General features: G+C 45.4%; 1 protein-coding gene across 1 annotated transcript; it reads left to right on the top strand.

The window, feature by feature from the left end:
• Nucleotides 1-5,010: 5,010 nt before the first annotated feature.
• RBP7 (retinol binding protein 7) lies at nucleotides 5,011-23,216 on the top strand (the record flags this gene model as incomplete). Its single annotated transcript, XM_082865129.1, has 4 exons — nucleotides 5,011-5,083; nucleotides 16,125-16,303; nucleotides 16,423-16,524; nucleotides 23,004-23,216. The coding sequence occupies 4 exons, from the start codon at nucleotides 5,011-5,013 to the stop codon at nucleotides 23,052-23,054; spliced, it is 405 nt and encodes a 134-aa protein (XP_082721255.1). The 3' UTR covers nucleotides 23,055-23,216.
• Nucleotides 23,217-24,873: the final 1,657 nt, after the last annotated feature.

The following is a 24,873-nucleotide window of genomic DNA, read 5'->3' as shown; positions in this document are numbered from 1 at the left end:
CTCCAGAGCCACTCCTGAAGGCTTCCTCAAAATGAGTGCCCAGAGGTCCTGTAATCAGGAAACCAGGACAGAGGGTATTCCAGCTGGAACTCCTTATACTACAAACTATTTGTCACTTATCTGAAATTTGAGGAGTCCTGTTTCTGGTCTGTTTTTTTTTCCAACTCCAGCAACCTTAGGCAGGAGGAACAACCTAAGAGGAGGTATGGAGAAGAACAGGCGTGTGACTATGGGCTTTAGCAAGGAAGCCAGCCTGACCGAGGCCAGGCGTGTGGGGTGGGATGTGGCAGCTCATAGGAGGGGAGCTTGGAAGGGTCCAGGTAGGGTTTCGGGCCCGCTGCAGTGGCGCCGGCACATGGTGGGGATTCCCATTCTCTGTTGTGGCTCCTCCTGAGGGACGATGGCCCTCCTCCCGCTGAGGGAACTTCAGTGCTGGGATTCTGATCCATTTCTGCCTCAAGCGTCTTACAAGTCTGAATGATACAGCAGACAGTGTGTCCCAAATCATGTTAAACTGCCTGATAAGTTTTTCCAAACCAGTGAGTATCATGACAACAATTACATTTTAAAACATTAGGGAAATTTTCAGACATAGGTTTAGTGATAAAAGTATAACGAACCCCTGTGTATCCAGGTCTTATCCCTGGAACTGCACCGAGCTCCCTGACGGTGTTGCCTCCTGCGTTAGGGAGGGGAGGTATGGATAGGGTGAAGTTTACTACTGTCCGCACCATTCTTTGTGGACCAGTATCAGACTCCATCAAGTGTCCCTCATCATTCCCATCCATTACTGTCTAGGAGAAGCAGTGCTTGTACACAAGCTTAGGACCTCATCTTGGCTCTAATTTTATGGTTTACTTTGCCAGTATCAAACAGAAGGAAAGAAAGGGCTCAAATTTGGCCAGATAACTTTCTCTTTCCTTTCGAGAGATAACTTTGGTCTTAGTCTAGAAGAAAGATCTTGAAATTGCAGAGGAGAAACTGATTCCTCCTCCCATGGGCAAGTCCAGGCTATGCCCACTTCAACTAAAATTCAACCCTCTCCCTAATAGATGGCCCTTGCTCAAGCTGGCCAAAAGCCATACCAACCAGCACAATTGCTAGAACTATTATTAGTTTATTTCTGTGACTTTCATTTTCAGGCCAACATTTAGAACAATCAGATTTTAAGGATAGGAAGGAAATGTGATTTCTCCATGTCCTGTTCCTTTAGTCATCTGGAATTTAAACAGGTTTCATGCTCCAGAAATCTGGTCAGAGTTCTTAGTTCTGTGCCCTTTACGTGGCAAAGTATATCTAATCCCAGGACTTGATATCATCCTGTCGTGTTCCACCAAAGGAATCAATGTTTCATACTTATGAGAATCAATACCCTCATCTGAGCAGGGCAGTGCCACTATGGTTTCCTCAATGAAAATGGTATTTCTCCTTTGGAAAGGTCATAGCCATTCATTCAACAAACATTTATTAAGCACTTGCCAGGCACTGTACTAGGCACTGGGGATACTATAGAGGTGAATAAGATGAACATGGTCTCTGCCCTTGACATCTTAATGAAAAAGGTAGTCAGTAAACAAAGCAAGAAAAGATGATTATGGATTATGATAATTATGAAGGATCTAAGCAGAGATGTGATACAGAGTAAATGTATATCAGAAGGCTGTTCTGAAAAGGTGACTCAGATTTTTGAAGAGATCCAAATATTTCTCTGTTCAACTTCTAAACTAATGGAAAAATAAGACAAAAGAAACAATAAGTGGAGAACCAAAATAGCACCTTTTTTGCCACACCTCGAGGCTTGCGGTATCTTAGTTCCCCAACCAGGGATCAAACCAGGGCCCCGACAGTGAAAGTGCCGAGTCCTAACCACTGGACCACCGGGAATTCCCAAAATAGCACCCTCATGACTGATAAAGTCCAGGTTAGAAGTTGTAGCTTCGTGTGAGGGTCAAAAGAGGGATTGGTAACTGTGACAGATGGTGTTTTCCAAGCTGGTTATTATGAGAATCTCCCATCTCACGTGCTCCTTTTACAGTGTGACATTGAGGGATGAGGTCCATGTTCCCTCCCTTTGAATCAGAGTGGGCCTTGGACTCTGGTGGAAGTGATGTTATATGACTTCTCAGACTAGGTCAAGATGGTACAGCATCTTCCTGGTTCTCTTGGGATGCTCCCTCTTAGAGCCCAGCTATCCCTGCTTGAGGGAGCCCAAGCAGCCCATGGAGAGGCCCACATGGAAAGGAACCTGGCCCCCAGCCCACAGGCCTGGCTGGGCTCCCAGCCAACAGATAGCCATGAGATGGATCCATTTGGGAAGTGGCTTCTCTAGCCCTCCCAACTGGAGTCAAGTTACCCCAGCTAATGCCACATGGAGCTGAGATGAGCCATGCCCTGTGAGCCCTCCCCAGATTGCAGATTTGTGAGCCAGTTAATGATTTGTATTATTTTAAGCCATTGAGTTGGGAGTGGCAAGAATAAATTATATACTAACTCCCCCAGTCTAGGCAGTCTATCTGAGAGAAAGTTCAGGTCTGTGAAATAGACACACCCTCAAGTCCATGTCAAAAGGGAGAAGAAAATACTGAGAATCTGTGTTTACAATATTTGATAGACTAACTCTACCTAGTGGATAAAATTCTTCAATGGCTGTTGTCCGTAGGGCAAGCAACTCATTCCAGTTTTCCTAGAACTTTTCCAGTTTTAGTAATGAAAGTTCCATGCCCTGGGACTCCTTCAGTCCTGGGGAAACCGTAATGGGTGGTCACCCTGGTTTCCCCCAACCAGGTAACTCATTCCACCTCCATGAGGAAGAAATAGGGTTGGGAAAAAAAAAACCACAGGGTGTTTAGGGAAAATTCTTCTCCATGAAGAGCATGGTTAAAAATGACTATTTCCCTAATAGTGACTTATGAACTGGAAGCCGGAGGAGCTAACCATGCAAAAACCAGGAGGAAAAGCCTCCCAGGAAGAGGGAACACTGTATACAAAGACTGTGAAGAAAGAAAGGGTTTGACCTCTGCACAGAATCACCACCACAACAAAACTGGTATGATTGGAGTTGCTGAGTCGAGGGAGACAGAGTGTGATGATGTTGGAGAAGTATCCAGGAACCAAATCAGAAATGGCTTTAGGAACCATGGGAGGGAGTGCAATTTCCTCTTATGAAAAGTGGGACAACACTGAACACTGAACATTTTAAACCTGAGAGTGATAAGATCTGAATTACATTTCTCAAAAGCTTGCCAGACTGCAGGATGGAGAATGGTTTGGTGGGGTCAGGAGTTGAAGCAGCAAGTCCAGGAAGAGGCAAGACAGGATGGTGGCTTGGGTTAGGTTGGAAGAACCAACAGGATTTGCTGATGGATTGGATATGGGTGAGCAGAGAAGGGAGAAATCCAGTGTCTAAATGGGCTTTGGGCTTAAGCAACCGGGTGACTAGTGGTACAATTTATGGAGATGAGGAAAGCCAAGGAATAATTTTGTTTTATGCTTTCTGCCTTGTATATGTTACATTCAAATGCCTTTAAGTCATCCAAGGGGAGACATCGAGAGGCATTCTTTTTTTTTTAAAATAAATTTATTATTTATTTATTTATTTTTGGCTGCATTGGGTCTTTGTTGCTGTGTGGGCTTGCTCTAGTTGCAGAGAGCGGGGGCTACTCTTCGTTGTGGTATGCAGGCTTCTCATTGTGGTGGCTTCTCGTTGCGGAGCACAGGTTCTAGGCGTGTGGGCTTCAGTAGTTGTGGCTCACGGGCTCTAGAGCACAGACTCAATAGTTGTGGCGCACGGGCTTAGTTGCTCCATGGCATGTGGGATCTTCCCGGACCAGGGATCGAACCCATGTCCCCTGCATTGGCAGGCGGATTCTTAACCGCTGCACCAGCAGGGAAGTCCCAAGAGGCATCTTAAGCAGTGAGAGGTGACACATGAGCTCTGGAGTCAGGCTGCCTGAGATCGAATCCAGACTCTTCCACCAACTGTATGAACTTGGGCAAGTTACTTAACCTCTCTGTGCCTCAGGTTTTGTCTCTGTCAAATGGAGATACTAAAGTAACTATTGGAGAGGTAGGATTTTGTGATAAATGATAATACACATAGTAATCACTCAATAAATGTTGGCTATTAACATACTTGAGTCTGGAGCTCACGGGAGAGATCAGAAATGGACAGATAAGCTGTACACCTGAAACTAACACAACATTGTAAATCAACTATACTCCAATAACATTTTTTTAAAAAATAGAAATAAAAGAAAAGAAATGGACAGGTAAGTCTTGGAGCCAGCCTATAGAGAGGGTGTTTGTGGCTATTATAGGTTAGCCCACATTCCCAACACCTTACTCTTTGGCCTTTCTGTACTGACAAGGCTAAAAACTAGATACTAGATTCCCCAGGCTCCCTTGCAGTTAGAAGTAGCATAAGACACAGTTTGGGCCAATAAGGGTAAACAGAAATCTGTTGAAGGGATAATGGCAAGTGGTGCTCTACCCCTTCTTTCGCGGAATGTGGATGTTCCGGCTGGAAACCCAGCAGCCAACTCATCACAGTGAGGTGACCGGCAGGAATCACAGAGCCGGGAGAATCACAGAGGTGCCACTTCCGTGACAATGGAGCTGCCGTATCATCACCCGCAACTGCTTATCCCAGGGCTGCTTGATAGGTAAGGAAAATAACCCCCTATTTACTGAGACCACTGGAGTTGAATTTATTGGTATATTATTTGCAGCTGACACAGTAATCAATGCCACGCCTTTGAAGGAGATCCCTTGGTTAGTAACGTGTAGGCAGAGAAAACAGTGTGGCTGTGATCACGGTTTGGAGTTAAAGCAGAGAGGAGGGAGCCCAAAGGAAAACTGAGCTACCTCCAAAAGGGAGGTAGCAGAAATCCAGGAGCGCGTGGCGAAGGAGGCCAAGAGTGGGGCGGGCTTCCCGGAGGCCCCGCCTCCCCGGCTACACGTTTACCTCCCGAGTCCCCACCGCCCACCGCCAGTGCCGCCCCCAGCCCCGCCATGCCCGCCGACCTCAGCGGCACCTGGAACCTGCTCAGCAGCGACAACTTGGAGGGCTACATGCTGGCCCTAGGTAGGGCCGGGGGGGCCGTGCGGGGGCCTCGGGCTCCGGCCGCGCGTCCGGTTCAGGGCGGAGGAGGCCGGGCTGTCCTGTGGGTCAGTCTCCCTGTCTCCCCTCACCCTTGTCCGTCCGTCCTTCCGTCCCCCCGTCTGCCTGAGGATCCGCCGGTTACCCCGCTTCCCCACCCCCGTCCATCCTCCGTCTCGCTGTCCGTCCGTCTGACCGTCGGGCTCCCACCCCCGTTCGTCTGCCAGTCCTCCAGTCGGTCTGCCTGTCCCCCCATCCTTCGGTCTCCCCCATCCCCTTGCCCCCCCACCCGTCTGCCCATTTCCCGGTCCCTCCCGTCCTTCCTCCTGTCCCCCGTCCGCCCACCCGTTCCCCGTCCTTCTTTCTCCCCCGTCCGCGAGTCTCTCTGCCTGCCCTTCCGTGTGTCCGCCGGTGCCCCGTGCGTCTCTACCCCGCGGCCGAGGCTCCTGTCCTATCGCGGACTTCCAAGCAGGAGGGGGCGCGGGTGGCATGGGCCCACCTCGCTGGGAGGCTCGGGGACACGATGGGGGTCCACCCGGGTGAGGGGGCGCCCCGGCCCGAAGCCCTTCCCGAGAGAACCTCGCTGCGCAGCCGCTTGAACGCGAGGCTCCGGGCGGCGGCTCTGGGACTCCCCGAGCCCAGTGGCCGTCCCGGGGAGGTCCCGGCTGGCCGCATCAACATCACCTGGAGCTGGTCCGGGACGCGGATTCCCGGGCCCCAGAGGACCTTCCCCAGCCGGTCTCCGGCCGCGCCCGCGCCCCCAGGTGACTCTGGTGCCCGGTGGAGTTCGGGAGCTACGTTTGAAATCTTCAGTTTTCTGGCTTCTCCTTCCCTCGAGGGCTTGAGGAGGGTCAAGAAACCCAGACCCCTCAGAGGCCACTACCCCGTCCCCCCCTACCCCGGGGCCCAATTCCAGCCGGGAGGACTGTGGGTGGCCGTCTGAGGGGGGTCGCTTCCACCGCTCCCTGCCCGGCTTGGGCTCCGGCGCTCTAGGCGCGGAGGGAAGGGAACGCGGGGGCCTCCAGGGTGCGTAGGGGGCCGGCGGGGCCTCAAGAGTTTATTTCCTGCCGGGACTGTAGAACGCCTCCCTTCCGTGCCGATTCTTAGTTCGTCCTGCCCTTAGTTTAATTCTTCAGACTTGATAGTTCTGAGCACCTACTCTGTACCAAGCACTTTCGCCTAAATGACACCCATCAGTGGCGCTATTGACAGTTGGGCCAGAGTTGCTGGGAGTCTAGGGGCCTGGGGACTGCTCTGGCTCCGCCTCCTCATTATCTGACCTGGGCCTCAGTTTCCCCATCTGTAAACTGAGAGCAGGGGGATCCATTTGATTTCTTTTTTCTTTTAATTGTGCTAAAATAAATATAACATAAAATCGGCCATTTTAACCACTTTGAAACGTACGATTCTAAGGCTCCTGTGTGTTTTTAAGATCTCCCAGCCTATGGTAAGATTCTCCCCTCCCTTTCTCACTCTAAGTAGGGAAGTCTGGAACTTCTCAAGCTAAATCTGATTCATACTGACACAAAACCTCATAGGCAAGGAAAAAGTATTTTTCCTCTACCCATCTTAAGTTCATTGGCTGGAGCCCTGTTAATTAGACTAAAAAAGACAGAGTAGGGACTTCCCTGGTGGCCCAGTGGTTATGAATCAGCCTGCCAATGCAGGGGAGATGGGTGCGAGCCCTAGTCCAGGAAGATCCCACAAGCCGTGGAGCAGCTAAACCCGTGCGCCACAACTACTGAGCCTGAGCTCTAGAGCCCGCGAGCCACAACTACTGAAGCCCACGTGCCACAACTACTAAAACCCACGCACCTAGAGCCCATGCTCCACAACAAGAGAAGCCACCACAGTGAGAAGCACGAGCACTGCAACGAAGACCCAATGCAGCCAAAAATTAGTTAATTAATTATTTTAAAAAAGAGTAACAAGACACGAACAAAGAGAAGTTTGTTAGCACGTGCATGGTGAATACACACAGGAACATTCAGTGATGAGCATCTCAGAGTGGTTAGAACTTGGTTATGTGGCATCTCAGCAAAGAGTGACAAGACAAAGAAAAGGGCTTTGACTTTCTAGGGGTGGCAAATTGTGGGAAGATAAATGCATGAAGGAACTAATGGAAAATGAGAGCTAGTGCGTAAAGTCTATTATGTAAAATCTGACGCCATCTCTAGGCTGATAGGAATCTAGTGTTGTCTCCCTAACTTCTGTCCGACCTGGTACAGAGAGGGGGGGGACACATTTACACAATTATGTCCTGCTTCTGGGGGAAGGGCAGAGAGTTTTTCTTCTATCTGCTTCCCAATCATCTTCATTTCAAAATAGTCAGTATGACAAAGTGGCACATTTGAGGGTGGCATATTCTACCTTCACCCGAATCTCATTTCCTCTCTTTCCCATTCATAAGAAGGAATTAATGATGACTTTTCCCAAAAGCAGTAAATCCTGATAATGTACTTATCTCCTCACCCCCAAATTAGTGGCGACATGTTACCATAAGTGCTTTCTTCCCTGGCTTCTCTGGCTGGTATCTGGCTTTTCTACGGAGGATAAGGTGCTAAAGACCAGGGGATGGCTTTGAATTTGCCTTGCTATGCCCTTTCTCTTTAACCATTTCCATGGCTGGCGTTTATTTATTCGGCTGCATTGGGTCAGTTGCGGCATGCGGGATCTTTCGTTGTGGTATGGGCTCTTTGTTGCAGCACACAGGCTTCTCTCTAGTTGTGGCATGCAGGTTTTCTCTCTCTAGTTGTGGCGCACAGGCTCCAGAGGGCCTGGGCTTTATAGTTTGCAGCAGGGGGGCTCTCTCGCTGAGGCGCGCAAACTCAGTAGTTACGGCGTGTGGGCTTAGTTGCCCCGTGGCATGTGGGATCTTAGTTCACCGACCAGGGATCGACCCACGTCCCCAGCATTGGAAGGTGGATTCTTTACCACTGCACCACCAGGGAAGGCCCTCCATGGCTTTTAGAGCAAATTTCTTAGAGAAGAAAACAGGGAATGGAGTCAGGGTCAACATTTCAAGTGTGCGAAGACATCTTTTGTTAAGCCTGTCACGTATCGCAAAGGAGCCTTCTGAGTGTTGCAATTAGTGTTTTTCAAATGTGTATTCATGGAATCCTTCACCTGTCCCCAATACTGTCTTGCTTTTCTTTACGCTCTGCTATGACCCCTTGTTTGATACTTTCTTTTTCGTGATTTCAGTAGAAGCTTATCAATTATCTGCCACTGTATTAGATCCTAGAGGCCAACAGAGGCTAGTTACATTAGCTATATTCATTTATCATCCAACCCATTTCACAAAGGATTAAGCCATAGAGTATTGAGTCAATATCCTGCCTCACTACTCCTTTTTTTACATTTGGTTCAGGTTCCAGAAAGATACTAGATCCAGACAACACATCAACTGTTATTTGCAGTCTGTTTCCCAAAGGAAATATAAGTGTGCTAAGGATGCTGGAGTAGAGACTAGTTAGTATAACAGACCACCAAACTGGAAACCCAGATAACTAGCTGGTGATTGTTGGTAATAGAATCAAAGTCATATAACCTCTGAGTTCATTTAGATTCCCCATCTGTTAGAGGTGGTTGGATCAGATTCGATATTCTAAAGAGTGTCTAAAATACAAACCAAGGGATCTCTTAGTGTTACCTGAAATCTGGGTTCGCCTCTTGGTGGGTGTCCAGCCAAAAGACACAACCAAGCCAAAGATCAGGAGAAGAAAGGACTTATTATTTCTTGCAGCAAGTAAGGACAACACTGTGGATCTTTCCCAAAGCACTGTCTCCCTGAGTAGCAAAATTGGTGAAGTTTTAAGCTAAGGGTATATGCGTATTCATGAAGGGGTTTGAGCAGAGGAGAATTCAGCATAGAATTGGGCAGAGTCCAAGCTTTAGTTGATTCAACTCAGGAGGGTTAACACCATCATATCCTCCACCTGGGTGGGGGCCTTAGTTCCTGTGGAACTAAGACTGTATCAGATTGTTCTGTATATTCCTTGAGGAGGAATTGTTACCAAACTCAGGTTCCGCTTCTCCTGCTCAAAAGCCAATACTAAAGAGGCAAGTGTCGGTAGAAAGGGAAGTCGCTTTAATCAGAAAAGCTGGCAATCTGGGGAGAAGTTGGACTCATGTCCCAAAACCAACTCCAAAGATTATGCTCAGCCATGAAAGTTTTTAAAGGGAAAAAGGGGGAAAAAATCTCAGTTAATTATTAAGGTAGGAGGTCAGACTCTTCGTCATTTTTCCATTGCTTGCAAACCTGCTGACTTCTCCTGATCTCCCTTTGGATGCTATTTTGCCTGTGTAGTCTGCCTGTAAATTTGCTCAGGGAGTTGCTGGGGGTAGAAAACTAGTCATTCTTTACTTAATTCTTCATTCCTACTTCTTTTAATCTACGGAAAGAATCAACAGGTTACGCAAGGCATTGTGGACATTTAGTAGAGCATAAGTCAGGAGTTAGGTTAAATGTTACCTAGTGATGTCATTGTCATAATTAAGGTTTAAGGGGAACAGAAATAGGCAAGCAGGAAAGGGGCAAAATAGCTGCTTGCGGAAGTAGGACTCTGTTTTATTGCTGAACTATTTTTTCTTGACGGCTTTTCCTTTGTTCCTGCATTACTAAGACCTGCTCAAGGGCACTCATTATGGCCAGGCTTAGATCACAAAATGGCTAGGCCATGGGACTTCCCTGGCGGTCCAGCGATTAAGACTCTGTGCTTCCAATGCAGGGGGCGTGGGTTCAATCCCTGGGGAACTAAGACCCCACATACCACATGGCATGGCCCAAAACTAAACTAAACTAAAATAAAAATAAAAGGCAACACCAAAAAAATAAAAATGGCAAGGCCAAAAATGGTTTCTCTTATGTCAAGAAAGCCATGCCTGGTTCTCTTTCTCTGGGGGACCCCCTAACCTATCTGCTTACATTAGCATTTTATACAATAGCTGAAATCAGCCTAAAACCTATTGCCAGTTGCCAAAACCCTGGGAAGAAAATGATTTGGCACACATGGCTATTGGTATGGCAAACACTCTCTTCTGCCTTCCACATGTAAAAACATAGACTCCAGGGTCAATGCATTTTTCCTGGGCAAAATAGGGGCCCAGATCCAGATGATTGTAGGGTCTTGTTACTCAAGGACCAGCAGAACTCCTTAGAATGCAGACACTTGTGCCTCATCCCAGATCCTGGATCTATGGAATCAGTATCTGCATTCAACCAGATTCTTAGGTGATTCTGAAACTGAGTAGAATCCTGTGGGGCCCTCATGGGTACAAATCCTTTCTGTGTCCCTCCTTTCTTATTTGTAGGAAGTAGGCTTCATTCAGTTTCCTTGACCTTCCCTGAGTTCCAAAGGTAAGATTCAAGTTGCTTATCAGGGAAAGTAGGGAGTGCAGAAACAAAGGAGGAGCAGTCAAGAAACAATAGTGCAGCCTTGGGGCAGGGTCCTTGTTCCTCCTCAAGGAATATACATAACAGTCTGATAAAGAACATTCAGTGATGAGCATCTCAGAGTTCTTATGCTTGAGTTCTTATGCGGGAACTAAGGTCTCCACCCAGGTGGATGATGGTAACTTCCGACTGAGCACAAGATTCCTAGAACACCACCCTGAAAGTCTGCACACAGTGGAAGAGAGCAAAGACTCTGACCCCCTCCCCAAATGATTCTCCCTTTAAAAATGTTTCTGGTTGTTTTTTCTTTTATAAATGTATCTATTTATTTATTTTTGGCTGCACTTGGTCTTCGTTGCTGCACACGGGCTTTCTCTAGTTGCGGCGAGCAGGGGCTACTCTTCGTTGTGGTGCGCAGGCTTCTAATCGAGGTGGCTTCTATTGTTGCGGAGCACGGGCTCTAGGCACGCGGGCTTCAGTGGTTGTGGCTCACGAACTCTAGAGTGCAGGCTCAGTAGTTGTGGCGCACAGGCTTAGTTGCTCCATGGCATGTGGGATCTTCCCAGACCAGGGCTCGAACCCGTGTCCCTTGCATTGGCAGGCAGATTCTTAACCACTGCACCACCAGGGAAGTCCCCCAGCATCTCTTTTGAGGGGGAAAATTACTCCTTTCTGACTAGGGCTGATCCTGCAACTCCCCAACATGGCTCTGATACTGCGCTTTCCTAGCTTCTGCCAAATTGCAGGGAGAAGAAAGGCAATTTGTCCTTTGGACATTGAAGAAAGTTTGCTTGGGTTCTAAAGACTGGAGGAGCTAGCTCTGGATTTGGGAGTTCTTGGTGGACCCCACAATAGCAAAGGAAGATCCAAGGTGTGAAGCTCTAGGCAGGAAAGAATGCTGTGCTAATGCCTGCAAGGGCTTGACCATCTTGTCTGGACTCCCCTTTAATCTCATGAACATGAGAAGGCAGGGATGTTACCAGCTTGTCCAAGGTTACCACATAAACTGGATTTAAAGCCAGTATCTCTTGGCTCCAAGACCCACATTGCCTCAAGATTAGAAGTGGCTTTGGGATGAAGGGTTAATGTGAACAGATGAAGTTTAGAAAAGTAAATGTTTGTGTTGGCCTCTTTGAGATCCTGCTCTAAAATGTGTATGCTCACACACACCCTTGTAATAGGATGTGCATCCTTTAGATTGTTTCCTCCTCCTGCTGGAATGTCTTGTTTCCTATTTAAAAATCTAATGGTGTGGAAAAGCATGGTTTGACCTGGACAAAAGCCTTATGAGCACTAAAGCCATTTGGCCACTGAGGTCATGGTAAGTGTAGACCTGGCAGAAAATGACCAGAACTTAAGCTAATTTAAATTTTGATCTTTAAAAAGGCCAACCTTGCAACTGCAAATCTGTTAAGTGACAATCTTACAATGTGGTAGTGAAACCGAGTGCGGCCTGTGCACGGAGGCCTTCTTTTGTCCACCATTTCTTCTTTTTTGAAAATATTTATTTATTTATTTGGCTGTGTCGGGTCTTAGTTGCGGCACGCAGGATCTTTTGTTGTGGCACAGGCTTCTCTAGTGGCGGCGTGTGGGCTCCTCTCTAGTTGTGGTGTGGGGGCTTAGATGCCCCACAGCATGTGGGATCTTATTTCCCCAACCAGGAATCAAACCTGAGTACCCTGCATTGGAAGGCAGGTTCTTAACCACTGGACCACCAGGGAAGTCCCTGTCCACTGGTTTTTAAAATTTATTTATTTATTTATTTATTTTTGGCTGTGTTGGGTCTTCGTTGCTGTGCGCAGGCTTTCTCTAGTTGCGGTGAGCAGGGGCTACTCTTTGTTGAGGTACATGGGCTTCTCACTGCAGTGGCTTCTCTTGTGGAGCATAAGCTCTAGGCAGGTGGGCTTCAGTAGTTGCAGCACGCAGGCTCAGTAGTTGTGGCGCACGGGCTTAGCTACTCCGCCGCATGTGGGATCTTCCCGGACCAGGGCTTGAACCCATGTCCCCTGCATTGGCAGGTGGATTCCACTGCGCCACCAGGGAGGTCCCTGTCTACCATTTCTTACAGGCAAGACTCCAGCCTCCATGACCTTCCCTGAGTTCCAAAGGGCGGATTTCAAACAGTTGCTAATCAAGAAGTTGCAGCCAAGAAACCACCTGAGGCAAGATTAAAGGGACCAGGGAAGCTCATTACGATGAGGAGATGACCACATGAGATGAGGTTAAGGAAGTGCAAGCCCTGCTCACACCCTAATCTTGTCAGAGACTTCCCCGCCTTTGAACCACTGTTATAAAACCCTTCATCAAATCCTCTGGGGTCGGGACACACAGTTTTTCGAGGCCAAAGCCCGCTGTGTGCCCCTTTGCCTGGCAAAGCAATAAAGCTCTCCTTTTCTACCTCACCCAAAACTCTGTCTCCTGGATTTGATTAGGTGCCAGTGCGCAGAGAGGCCGAGCTTGCAGTAACAGTAGTACTAATTATAAATTTACTAGCAACAAATCATCTCACTGATGGTAAAAGCATAACTGATGTAAAGTAATTATCTAAAGTTTGGATTCTTGTTTGTTTGCTTATGTTTGTTTGTTTCAATTTACTTATTTTTGACTGTGTTGGGTCTTCGTTGCTGCACGCGGGCTTTCTCTAGTTGCGGTGAGTGGGGGCTACTCTTCATTGAGGTGCGCGGGCTTTTCATTGCAATGGCTTCTCTTGTGGAGCATGAGCTCCAGGCGGGTGGGCTTCAGTAGTTGTGGCATGCAGGCTCAGTAGTTGTGGCTCGCGGGCTCTAGAGCGCAGTCTCAGTAGCTGTGGCTCACAGGCTCTAGAGCACGGGCTCAGTAGTTGTGGCGCACGGGTTTAGTTGCTCTGCGGCATGTGGGATCTTCCCGGACCAGGGCTCGAACCCATGTCCCCTGCATCGGCAGGCGGATTCTTAACCACTGCGCCACCAGGGAAGCCCTCTTGTTTGTTTTTGTTCCACATACAGAATAGGGTTTAAGGAAAGTCAGTGATAACTATTTTAAACTTGGCTTGGTCATTTTAATAATCAGATAAATATTTTAAGGGTTTAGCCTCAATGTTTAAACATTGCTGAAAACAAGTAAAGACTGGATCATTTGCATTTCATGCTAAAAACTTGAGTTCTAGGTTAAAAGAACTAAAAACAAATTATATTGAAGTATAGTTGATTTACAATGTTGTGTTGATTTCTGCTGTAAAACAGTGATTGAGTTATACGTTTGTATTCTTTTTCATATTCTTTTCCATTATGGTTTATCACAGGTTATTGAATATAGTTCCCTGTGCTATACAGTAAGACCTTGTTGTTGATCCATCCTATATACAATAGTTTGCACCTGCTAATCCCAAACTCCCAATCCTTCCCTCCCCCACTCCACCCCTCTTGCCAGCCACAAGAGGGGTGTGAGTCTATGTCTGTGAGTCTGTTTCTGTTTTGTAGATATTTATATTTTAGATTCCACATATAAGTGATATTATATGGTATTTGTCTTTCTCTTTCTGACTTACTTCACTTAGTATGATAATCTCTAGGTCCATCCATATTGCTGCAAATGGCATTATTTCATTCTAAAACATTTATACTATCATTGAGCTTAGAAATGGGTGGGACTGGGAATTCCTTGGCAGTCCAGTGGTTAGGACTCTGCGCTGTCACTGCCCAGGTTCAATCCCTGTTCACAGAACCAGGATCCCGCAAGCCACGTGGCGAGGCCAAAAAAAGAGAAAAAATTTTTAAGAAGACAAAAGAAATGGGTGGGGGCTAATGAGATGCTGAAGGACCCCTACTCAGGGCTTGGCCACGTTTTCTAGGCTGGAAATGGAAGTATGAGGCACCTGGCCCCGAGAAGCACAGCTAACCCCAAGTGGCAGTCGTGTCAGGAAAAACCGAATCTGTTAGGCAAACAAATTAAAACAGGGGTCAACTCTGGGACCAAGCTACCTGCAATGAGGTACGTAAGTCTCTGCAATGAAGATTCCTAAAACTTTGTTCTACGTAATAGGACAGTCCCTAAATAGGAGAACCATGCCCTGTGACTCATAGAATTGTCCAGGGTGACGAGCCAGCATATCGCTGTGACTGCCTGATCATGTCAGATCGTGTCACCTGCTCTAAACGTTCCAGTGGCTCCCAGCTGACTCCATCTTGCTCTGGGTTGAAGCCCGATGGTCCTTACTGTCCCCTCGCACCTCATCTCTAGGTCTCCTCCTCCTCCTCAATCTCCCTCATTCTGCTCCAGCCACCCCAGGCTCCTGGGTGTTCCTGAGACCATCTGGCACGCCCTTCCTGGGATCCTTGTGACCTCTGTCTTACACTTCTTTCCCCCCAAATCTGCACAGCTTACAGCTCACTTCGTCATCTCCCTCAGCTCTGGCTGAAATGGCACTTGGCTTCCCTATTTAAGATAGCAACCCTGTGTCCTCAAGTCCATTCTCTACATCTGCGTCTTTATTCCTGTCCTGCCCCTAGCTGGGACGAAGTGAGAGAGTGGCACGGACATACATACACTACCAAATGTAAAATAGATCGCTAGTGGGAAGCAGCTGCATAGCACAGGGAGATCAGCTCGGTGCTTTGTGACCACCTAGAGGGGTGGGATAGGGAGGGTGGGAGGGAGACACAAGAGGGAGGAGATTTGGGGATATATGTATATGAGTAGCTGATTCACTTTGTTATAAAGCAGAAACTAACACACCATTGTAAAACAATTATACTCCAATAAAGATGTTAAAAATAAATAAATAAATAAAATAGCAACCCTTACCTCTAGTACCTAATGGGTTGATAGCCACTTAATGGGAGCTGTCTATACCAAAATGCTGATCGTCTCAGTGTTCCATGTTTTGGTGTGTGACTCTTTTACAGCTTATTAAAGATTTCTCAATGTGTAGTAGTATTTGCATGATTACAATGTTTTTTGAGGTGCTTTATTTCCTCTTTTTTCATTTTAATTTTTTTCTTGTTTTAATTTTTAAAATTAAAAAAAATTTTAAATTATTAAGTTTTTGTTTGGCTGCACCACACAGCTTGCAGGATCTTAGTTCCCCGACCAGGGATCGAACCCAGGCTCTTGGCAGTAAAAATGCCGAGTCCTAACCACTGGACTGCCAGGGAATTCCCTGTTTGTTTTTCTTTTTTGTTAGAGGTGCTTTGTTTTGTTTTGTTTTGTTTTTTTTCCCTGTGTTCAGAAATTGTTCAAATGCTGTCTTAATTGGAAGTGTAAATGTATAAAGCAGAAAAAGGCATCTGTGACTGAGGCTGGATTGGGGCCTGAGCCCAGTCCCCTTGGCTTCCTCGTCCTCCTGTCAACCTCTGAGGGGATTCCCAGAACTGTCTCTGCCATGCCCAGCTTCAAATCCATCACCTAACGCACAGCCAGCCAAATGAACTTTCCCTGAAAGCTGTTCAAGATTTTTAATCAGCCTCTGGCAAGAGATTTGCCAGGATAGCTGACCCTGTAGATCCAATTTTGTCAGGAAACGACACTGAAGTTGTAAAAGCAAGACTAGCCATCAAATGCAATAATTTTGAGGACAGCTGCCAAATTCTTAGTCTTTGCATCTCAAGGAAATGTTGAAATGTCTTCTTTTCTTTCTAAAAAATTATTTTTAAGATATTGACTTTGCCACGCGTAAGATAGCCAGGCTGCTGAAACCACAGAAAGTGATTGAGCAGAATGGGGATTCTTTTACCATCCACACGAACAGCAGCTTCAGGAACTACCTTGTGAAATTTAAAGTTGGAGAAGAATTTGATGAGGATAACAAAGGCCTGGATAACAGAAAATGCAAGGTAAAAATTAAAGTAATGACGTAGGCTTTTAGTTTTGCAAGGTTACCTTGGCACCTTCCCTGGTAATACCTGAGGATGTTGCTAGAGCAAACCAGTATTTTCTCCCATCCCTCATGCAGAGCTTGGTCATCTGGGACAATGACAGACTCACCTGTGTGCAGAAGGGGCAAAAGAAGAACAGAGGCTGGACCCATTGGATTGAAGGGGACCAACTCCACCTGGTACTTGCCCTGTTTTGTTCTTTTTTTAATTTTATTGAAATATAGTTGATTTACAATGTGTTAATTTCTGCTGTACAGCAGTGACTCAGTTTTATATATATATATATATATATATATATATTTTTTTTTTTTTTTTGCGTTACTCGGGCCTCTCACTGTTGTGGCCCCTCCCGTTGCGGAGCACAGGCTCCGGATGCTCAGGCTCAGCGGCCCAGCCGCTCCGCAGCATGTGGGATCTTCCCGGACCGGGGCACGAACCCGTGTCCCCTGCATCAGCAGGCGGACTCTCAACCACTGCGCCACCAGGGAAGCCCTATATTCTTTTTTATATTCTTTTCTATTATGGTTTATCCCAGGACATTGAGTATAGTTCCCTGTGCCATACAGTAGGACCTTGTGGGCCATCCATTCTATATGTAATAGTTTGCATCTACTAACCCCAAACTCCCAGTCCATCCCTTCCCTCCCCCACCCTTGGCAACCACAAGTCTGGTCTCTATGTCTGTGAGTCTGTTTGTGCTTCATAAATAGGTTCATTTGTATCATATTTTAGATTCCACATATGAGTGATGTCATATGATATTTGTTTTTCTCTGTCTGACTTACTTCACGTAGTATGATAATCTCTAGTTGCATCCATGTTACCGCAAATGGCATTATTTTGTTCTTTTTTATGGCTGAGTAGTATTCCATCGTGTCTGTGTGTGTGTGTGTGTGTGTGTGTGTGTGTGTGTGTGTGTGTGTGTGTATCATATCTTCTTTATCCATTCATCTGTCAGTGGACATTTAGATTGTTTCCATGTCTTGGCTATCGTGAATAGTGCTGCTGTGAACATAGGGGTGCATGTATCTTTTTGAATTATAGTTTTGTCGGGTATATGCTCAGGAGTGGGATTGCTGGATCATATGGTAATTCTTTGGGGTTTTTTTGTATTTATTAATTTATTATTATTTTTTTTTATACAGCAGGTTCTTGTTATCTATTTTATACATATTAGTGTGTATACATGTCATCCCAATCTCCCAATTCATTTCACCCCACCCCCACCCCTGCTTTCCCTCCTTGGTGTCCATACATTTGTTCTCTACATCTGTGTCTCTATTTCTGCCTTGCAAACCAGTTCAACTGTACGATTTTTCTAGATTCCACATATATGCGTTAATATATATTTGTTTTTCTCTTTCTCACTTGCTTCACAGTCTCTAGGCCCATCCACATCTCTACAAATGACCCAATATCGTTCCTTTTCATGGCTGAGTAATATTCCATTGTATATATGTACCACACCTTGTTTATCCATTCATCTGTCGATGGGCATTTACGTTGCTTCCATGACCTGGCTATTGTAAACAGTGCTGCAGTGAACATTGGGGTGCGTGTGTCTTTTTGAAGTATGGTTTTCTCTGGGTATATGCCCAGTAATGGGATTGCTGAGTCATATGGCAATTCTATTTTTACTTTTTTTAAGGAACCTGCATACTGTTCTCCATAGTGGCTGCACCAATTGACATTCCCACCAACAGTGTAGGAGGGCTCCCTTTTCTCCACACCCTCTCTAGCATATGTTATTTTTAGACTTTTTAATGCTGGTCATTCTGACTGGTGTGAGCTGGTACCTCATTGTAATTTTGATTTGCATTTCTCTAATAATTAGCGATGTTGAGCATCTTTTCATGTGCCTATTGGCCATTTGTATGTCTTCTTTGGAGAAATGTATATTTAGGTCTTCTGCCCATTATTTTGATTGGGTTGTTTGTATTTTCTTGTTGAGTGTTCTTATTTTTGATGAGATTATTAAAGAAAATGCTAAACAGGAAACCATGCCCAGCAATCCTATCATCCCAACTCACTGTTTTCAGTTTGGTATCTTACCATCCAGTCTGTTAGAATATTCTTCCTTTTCATTCAATAGAAAAACATATTCCAGGTTTCTAAATAATTTCCCTATTGAATTCATCATGTATAAATTGAATACATATAATAACGTAGCAAACTGGCTGCATAATATTCCATCAGGTTCATGAACTCTCATATTAGTAAAACATTTTTTTAATTTCAATGTCCAGGAATATTTCAGGGTGTTTTCAGCTATTTCTTTTTTTTTTTTTTTTTTTTTTTTTTTTGCGGTATGTGAGCCTCTCACTGTTGTGGCCTCTCCTGTTGCGGAGCACAGGCTCCAGACATGCAGGCTCAGTGGCCATGGTGCACGGGCCCAGCTGCTCCGCGGCATGTGGGATCTTCCCAGACCACGGCATGAACCCACGTCCCCTGCGTCAGTAGGCAACCTCTCAACCACTGCGCCACCAGGGAAGCCCTCAGCTATTTCTTAAATTCATATAAACAGAATTTTTTGCATGCATGGATTTATTCCCTTGGGAAGAATTCACAGGATCAGTGTTGTCAGAGATATCATTGCCTCCTGCTACTTTGTTGCCTTACTCGCTTCCAAAAGGGTATATCAATTTCTTATGCCACCAGCACTTAAAAACCATCCAAATTATAGCTCAACCTAATCAATAATTTCTCAATATAATCTAGAGGGTATAAAATTGTACATAAAGGCTTAATTATGTCTTTTAAAATGAGAATTTCTTCCTGCCATACAGGTATGTTACAATGGCTTACATTTTTTTAAAAAATTTATTTATTTATTTATTTGTGGCTGCATTGGGTCTTCGTTGCGGAGCACGGGCTTTCTCTAGTTGCAGTGAGCAACTACTCTTTGTTGTGGTGCGCAGGCTTCTTTTTGCGGTGGCTTTTCTTGTTGTGGAGCACGGGTTCTAGGCGCACGGGCTTCAGTAGCTGTGGCATGTGGGCTCAGCAGTTGTGGCTCACGTGCTGTAGAGCACAGGCTCAGTAGTTGTGGCGAACGGGCTTAGTTGCTCCACGGCATGTGGGATCTTCCCAGACCAGGGCTCGAACCCACGTCCCCTGCATTGGCAGGCGGTTTCTTAACCACTGCACCACCAGGGAAGCCCTGGCTTACAGTTTTTGAGTGATGATTTTGCGTGTAATTACTTAGCTAAATCCTTTGAGTGCATTTTCTCACTTAGTCTTCAAGACAGTCCTGTGAAAGGGACACTATTTTTCCCATTTACAAATGAAGAGACTGAGATTTAGAAATTCCCCAAGGTTGCAGAGTAGAGATTCAAATCTAAGTCTGACAAGAATGGGTGCTTCCAACTCTGTTTTTTTAAGTCTCAACATACATGTGAAATCTAGGTGAGATCCATGAAAACAAAATGAGAGCACTCATCTTAAAGTTGGATATGGGTGGTATTTGAGAGTCTGGGGAGTCTTTGATTACAAAGACATTGAAGATATTTTGATTCTTAGATTGACAAATCTCACACTCTTCTGGCAATAAAAACAAAGTTAAGAAACTTGCCATCACAAAAATGTAACATGAACCTACAAAGAAAACACAAATTTGTTTGAGGATTCAGATTAGTTGGCTGTAAGAAGTAATGTTCAAATTGCATGCATCCTTCTTTGGCATAGCCAAGAACTCTGCCGAAGCAGAGGATAGAAGGACCCTTGCTCTAAGGATACTCTTGGGATGATTCTTACAAGCTGTGATACAATAAAAATAAATATTTGAACAATCCCATTCACCACTGCAACAAAAAGAATAAAATACCTAGGAATAAACCTACCTAAGGAGGTAAAAGACCTGTACCTGTATAGAAAACTATAAGACACTGATGAAAGAACTCAAAGATGACACAAACAGATGGAGAGATATACCATGTTCTTGGAATGGAAGAGTCAATATTGTGCAAATGACTATACTACCCAAAGCAATCTACAGATTCAATGCAATCTCTATCAAATTACCAGTGGCATTTTTTACAGAACTAGAACAAAAAATCTTAAAATTTGTATGGAGACACAAAAGACCCCAAATAGCCAAAGCAGTCTTGAGGGGAAAAAATGGAGCTGGAGGAATCAGACTCCCTGACTTCAGACTATACTACAAAGCTACAGTAATCAAGACAGTATGGTACTGGCACAAAAACAGAAATATAGATATATGGAACAGGATAGAAAGCCCAGAGATAAACCCACACACCTATGGTCAATTAATCTATGAAAAAGGAGGCGAAGATATACAATGGAGAAAAGACAGTCTCTTCAATAAGTGGTGTTGGGAAAACTGGACAGCTACATGTAAAAGAATGAAATTAGAACACTCCCTAGCACCATACACAAAAATGAACTCAAAATAGATTAGAGACCTAAATGTAAGACCAGACACTATAAAACTCTTAGTGGAAGACGTAGGAAGAACACTCTTTGACATAAATCCCAGCAAGATCTTTTTTGATACACCTCCTAGAATAATGGAAATAAAAACAAAAATAAACAAATGGGACCTAATGAAACTTCAAAGCTTTTGCAAAGCAAAGGAAACTACAAACAAGACAAAAAGACAACCCTCAGAATGGGAGAAAATATTTGCAAATGAATCAACGGACAAAGGATTAATCTCCAAAATATATAAACAGCTCGTGCAGCTCAGTATTAAACAAACAAACAAGCCAATCAGAAAATTGGCAGAAGACCTAAATAGACATTTCTCCAAAGAAGACATACAGATGGCCAAGAAGCACATGAAAAGCTGCTCAACTTCACTAATTATTAGAGAAATGCAAATCCAAACTACAATGAGGTATCCCCTCACACCAGTTAGAACGGGCATCATCAGAAAATCTACAAATAACAAATGCTGGAGAGGGTGTGGAGAAAAGGGAACCCTCTTGCACTGTTGGTGGGAATGTAAATTGATACAGCCACTATGGAGAACAGTATGGAGTAGTTTTAGTTAAAAAACTAAAAACAGAATTACCATATGACCCAGCAATCCCACTACTGGCATACACCCAGAGAAACTATAATTCAAAAAGACACATGCACCCCAATGTTCATTGCAGTGCTATTTACAATAGCCAGGTCATGGAAGCAACCTAAATGCCCATTGACAGACGAATGGATAAAGAAGATGTGGTACATATATACAGTGGACTATTACTCAGCCATAAAAAGGAACAAAATTGGGTCATTTGTAGAGACCTGGATGGATCTAGAGACTGTCATACAGAGTGAAGTAAGGCAGAAAGAGAAAGACAAATATCATACATTAACGCATATATGTGGAACCTAGAAAAATGGTACAGATGAACCGGTTTGCAGGGCAGAAATTGAGGCACAGATGTAGAGAACAAACGTATGGACACCAAAGGGGGAAAGTGGCAGGGGTGGGGGTGATGAATTGGGAGATTGGGATTGACATGTATACACTAATATGTGTAAAATGGATAACTAATAAGAACCTGATGTATAAAAAAATAAATAAGATAAAATTCAAAAATTCCAAAAAAATAGAGTATACATACATACAAACATACATACATGAATAAATATTTGGTCTTTGTACCTGGTTCCTAAAGCCCCTGGAATCTCAGTTATGAGAGTGTCTTCTGTGTGCTAATGAGCTGACTGGTGGCTGGGGACCCTAGATAGCTTCAGGATGGGGGCTGGTCCCAAGAAAGATCAAGGCCGGATTAGAAAGCTGGAACTCTCAGCACAGCCCCTGAGCGTGGGTGAGGGAAGAGGATCTGGAGATTAAGTTAATGAGCAATGACCAGTGATTTAAGCTATCACACCTGTGTAATGAAACCTCCATAAAAACCCCTACATAAGGGGGTTCAGAGAGCTTCCTGGTTGGTAAAGACATAGAAGTGCTGGAAGGGTAGCCCTCCTGGAGCTCTGCCCGCCCTGCCAAACGCCCCCCCCGCCCCGCCCCCGGCGATACCTTGTCCTGTGCATCTCTTCCGTTTGGCTCTTCCTGAGTTGCATCCTTTACAATAAATCTGTAAGTACAAGGAAAGAGTGTTTCTGTGAGCCATTCTGGCAAAGTATTGAACCTGAGGGGAGGGGGTTGTGGGAATCCCCAATTTACAGTTGTTCGGTCAGAAGTATAGGTGGCCTGGGACTTGTGACTGATGTCTGAAATAAGGGCAATCTCATGAGACTAAGCCCTTGACCTGTGGGGTCTGCACTAGCTCTGGTCCTCAGTGTCAGAACTGAAGTAAATTCTTGGCCATTCCAGCAGTGGATAAGACTCCGCACTCCCAATGCAGTGGGCCTGGGTTCAATCCCTGGTCAGGGAACTAGATCCCACATGCATGCCACAACTAAGGAGCCCACATGCTGCAACTAAGAAGCCTGCCTGCCACAACTAAGACCCGGTGCAACTAAATAAATAAATATTTTTTAAAAAAGAGAAAGAAAGATACAAGTAAAAGTGAAACTTTAAAAAAAGAAAAATTCTTGACCATCCAGTTTGGCGTCAGAGGGTTGGAGACATGGGATTGGAAAAGACACCACGTACCTGGTGTCAGAAGTGTTGTGACTAATAGTAATAGACCACATGCCAACTCATCTTCTTTCGTCTTCCCTTCCTCCCTGCCCCTAGGAAATGTTCTGTGAAGGCCAAGTGTGCAAACAGACGTTCCAGAGAGCTTGATCTGTATCCAGCCGCAGAGTCCACATGTGGCAGTATCTTAATGCTGAATTATATTCCAGGATAAACAGGTGTTGATCTGTCCTGGCTTGGTGGATGGGGCCTTGTGGTCAGAAAGGTGTCACACATCCTGTACCAGAAGCCATTTGGATTGTGAGAAAACTTCTCAGCTTCAATAAACCTGTCCAATGATTATGATGTTTTCCTTCTAAATTTAGCCTATCTCCTTATTTTCAGAAATATTTGGAAGCCTTCTAGGCACACCACTGACACACCAATGAACAAGTTTTAATTCCCGTCTTCCAGGTCTACTGAGGAAAATGGAGGAAACAAACAGTCTGAACAGTGGTGAGAAGTATAGGCAGCTGTGAGAGTTCAGGAGGGGCAAACCTGACATCTGGGGATGGGCAAGTGGTGGCAGGGGTCTGGGGTATTTCTGGAGGTGATCCTTAAGCTGGGACCTGAAGCATAGGTAAGCAGGAAGCATTCTAGGCAAAAGTTGGGGGGATGTTTGAAGAACTGAAAAGATTGCTATAGCTGCAGCTTAGGGTGCATTGGGTGGGGTGGCGGGGGGAGAGACGGCCGGCGAAACTGACATGACAGTCGGGCCGTACCATGAAGAATCTTGAATGCTAGGGTAAGAGGTGAGATTTTTGTCCCCAAGGTAATAAAAGATGGTGATGGGTATTAAGCAGATATGCACAATTAGGTTGGTTCAGAGGAGTAACTCTGAATGCAGAGGGATGAAAGATTGTGGCTGGGGGATGCGAATCAGGAGGCAGTTTGGAAAGCCTGGTGGAAATCACAGTGTGAGGTGACGTCATTCAGGATGACCTGGAGCCCAGGTCTCAAATACGGGAAAAGGACTCCTGGGACTGGAGAGAAGTAACCAATTATTAAGGAGGCAGAATCTATAGTCCAAGGTGATGGATGAGATCTAGGGATGCTGGCAGGGGGAAGAATCAAGGGAGGTGCTCTCTTTTGTTTCAGGCTGCTATAGGAAGGGTAAGGCCCATCAGAAAGAAGGTAACACAAGCAGAAGAAGGGAGTGGAGTCAGAACTTCAGATTCTGAGGTGCCTGTGCCGGGTGAAAGCCAGGCTGCCAGGAGACAATGGATAGATGGGTCCGGAGACACGCACAAGTTGTCGAGCATATAAACTACACATATGGATGAGACTGTCTGGGACATTATGTTTAAAGTGAGAAGAGAGAAACCCGAGGTACAAACCCCACAGCCCCAGGACCAGAGGGGTGGGAAAAACAGGGAGACATCAGGAAAGCAAAGGAAGGAAACGTTCAGGCTTGAGGGAGGGTTCAGTGCTCTCTGAGATGCCCAAGTTATCCATAAGGCGAGGTGCAGGATTTTGCCATCTTGGTGAGGATGGTTTAGCAGCACAACTGGTACTGAAGCAGCATGCGAAGGGTTTTGGAACCAGCAGAGGCGAAGGGGTACAGACAGTGAGAAGCAGAAGGGATGTGGTGGTAGTTTCAGGGAGTCTTGGAGGGGAGCAACTTGGCGAGATGGATGGAATTTACGGACCATAGAGTCTATGCCAGATGATAAGGCAAGTCAGGGAAGGACTCATGGCCACTGAGTACTCACCACGTGCTAGGCTCTAAGCTGGGCTTTAGGGATTCCGTGGACAACAGCAGAGGAAAGGTCTGTGCCTGTAGGAGCTTACCATCTGCTGGTGATGTCAGAAATCTATAGGAAGTTAAAGTGTGAGTATCAGATATAGCTCTTGTTTTAAGCGTGGACAAAAAATGTGGCCTGCCATATCAGTAAACCAAGAATGTTGCAGCCATCAAGCCATCAAGCCA

Source organism: Leucopleurus acutus (genome assembly GCF_964270905.1).
Source record: "Leucopleurus acutus genome assembly, chromosome: 2".
Classification (NCBI taxonomy): Eukaryota; Metazoa; Chordata; class Mammalia; order Artiodactyla; family Delphinidae; genus Leucopleurus; species Leucopleurus acutus.
The sequence above is the reverse complement of the archived record's forward strand: the minus strand, read 5'-3'. Positions and strand labels throughout refer to the sequence as shown.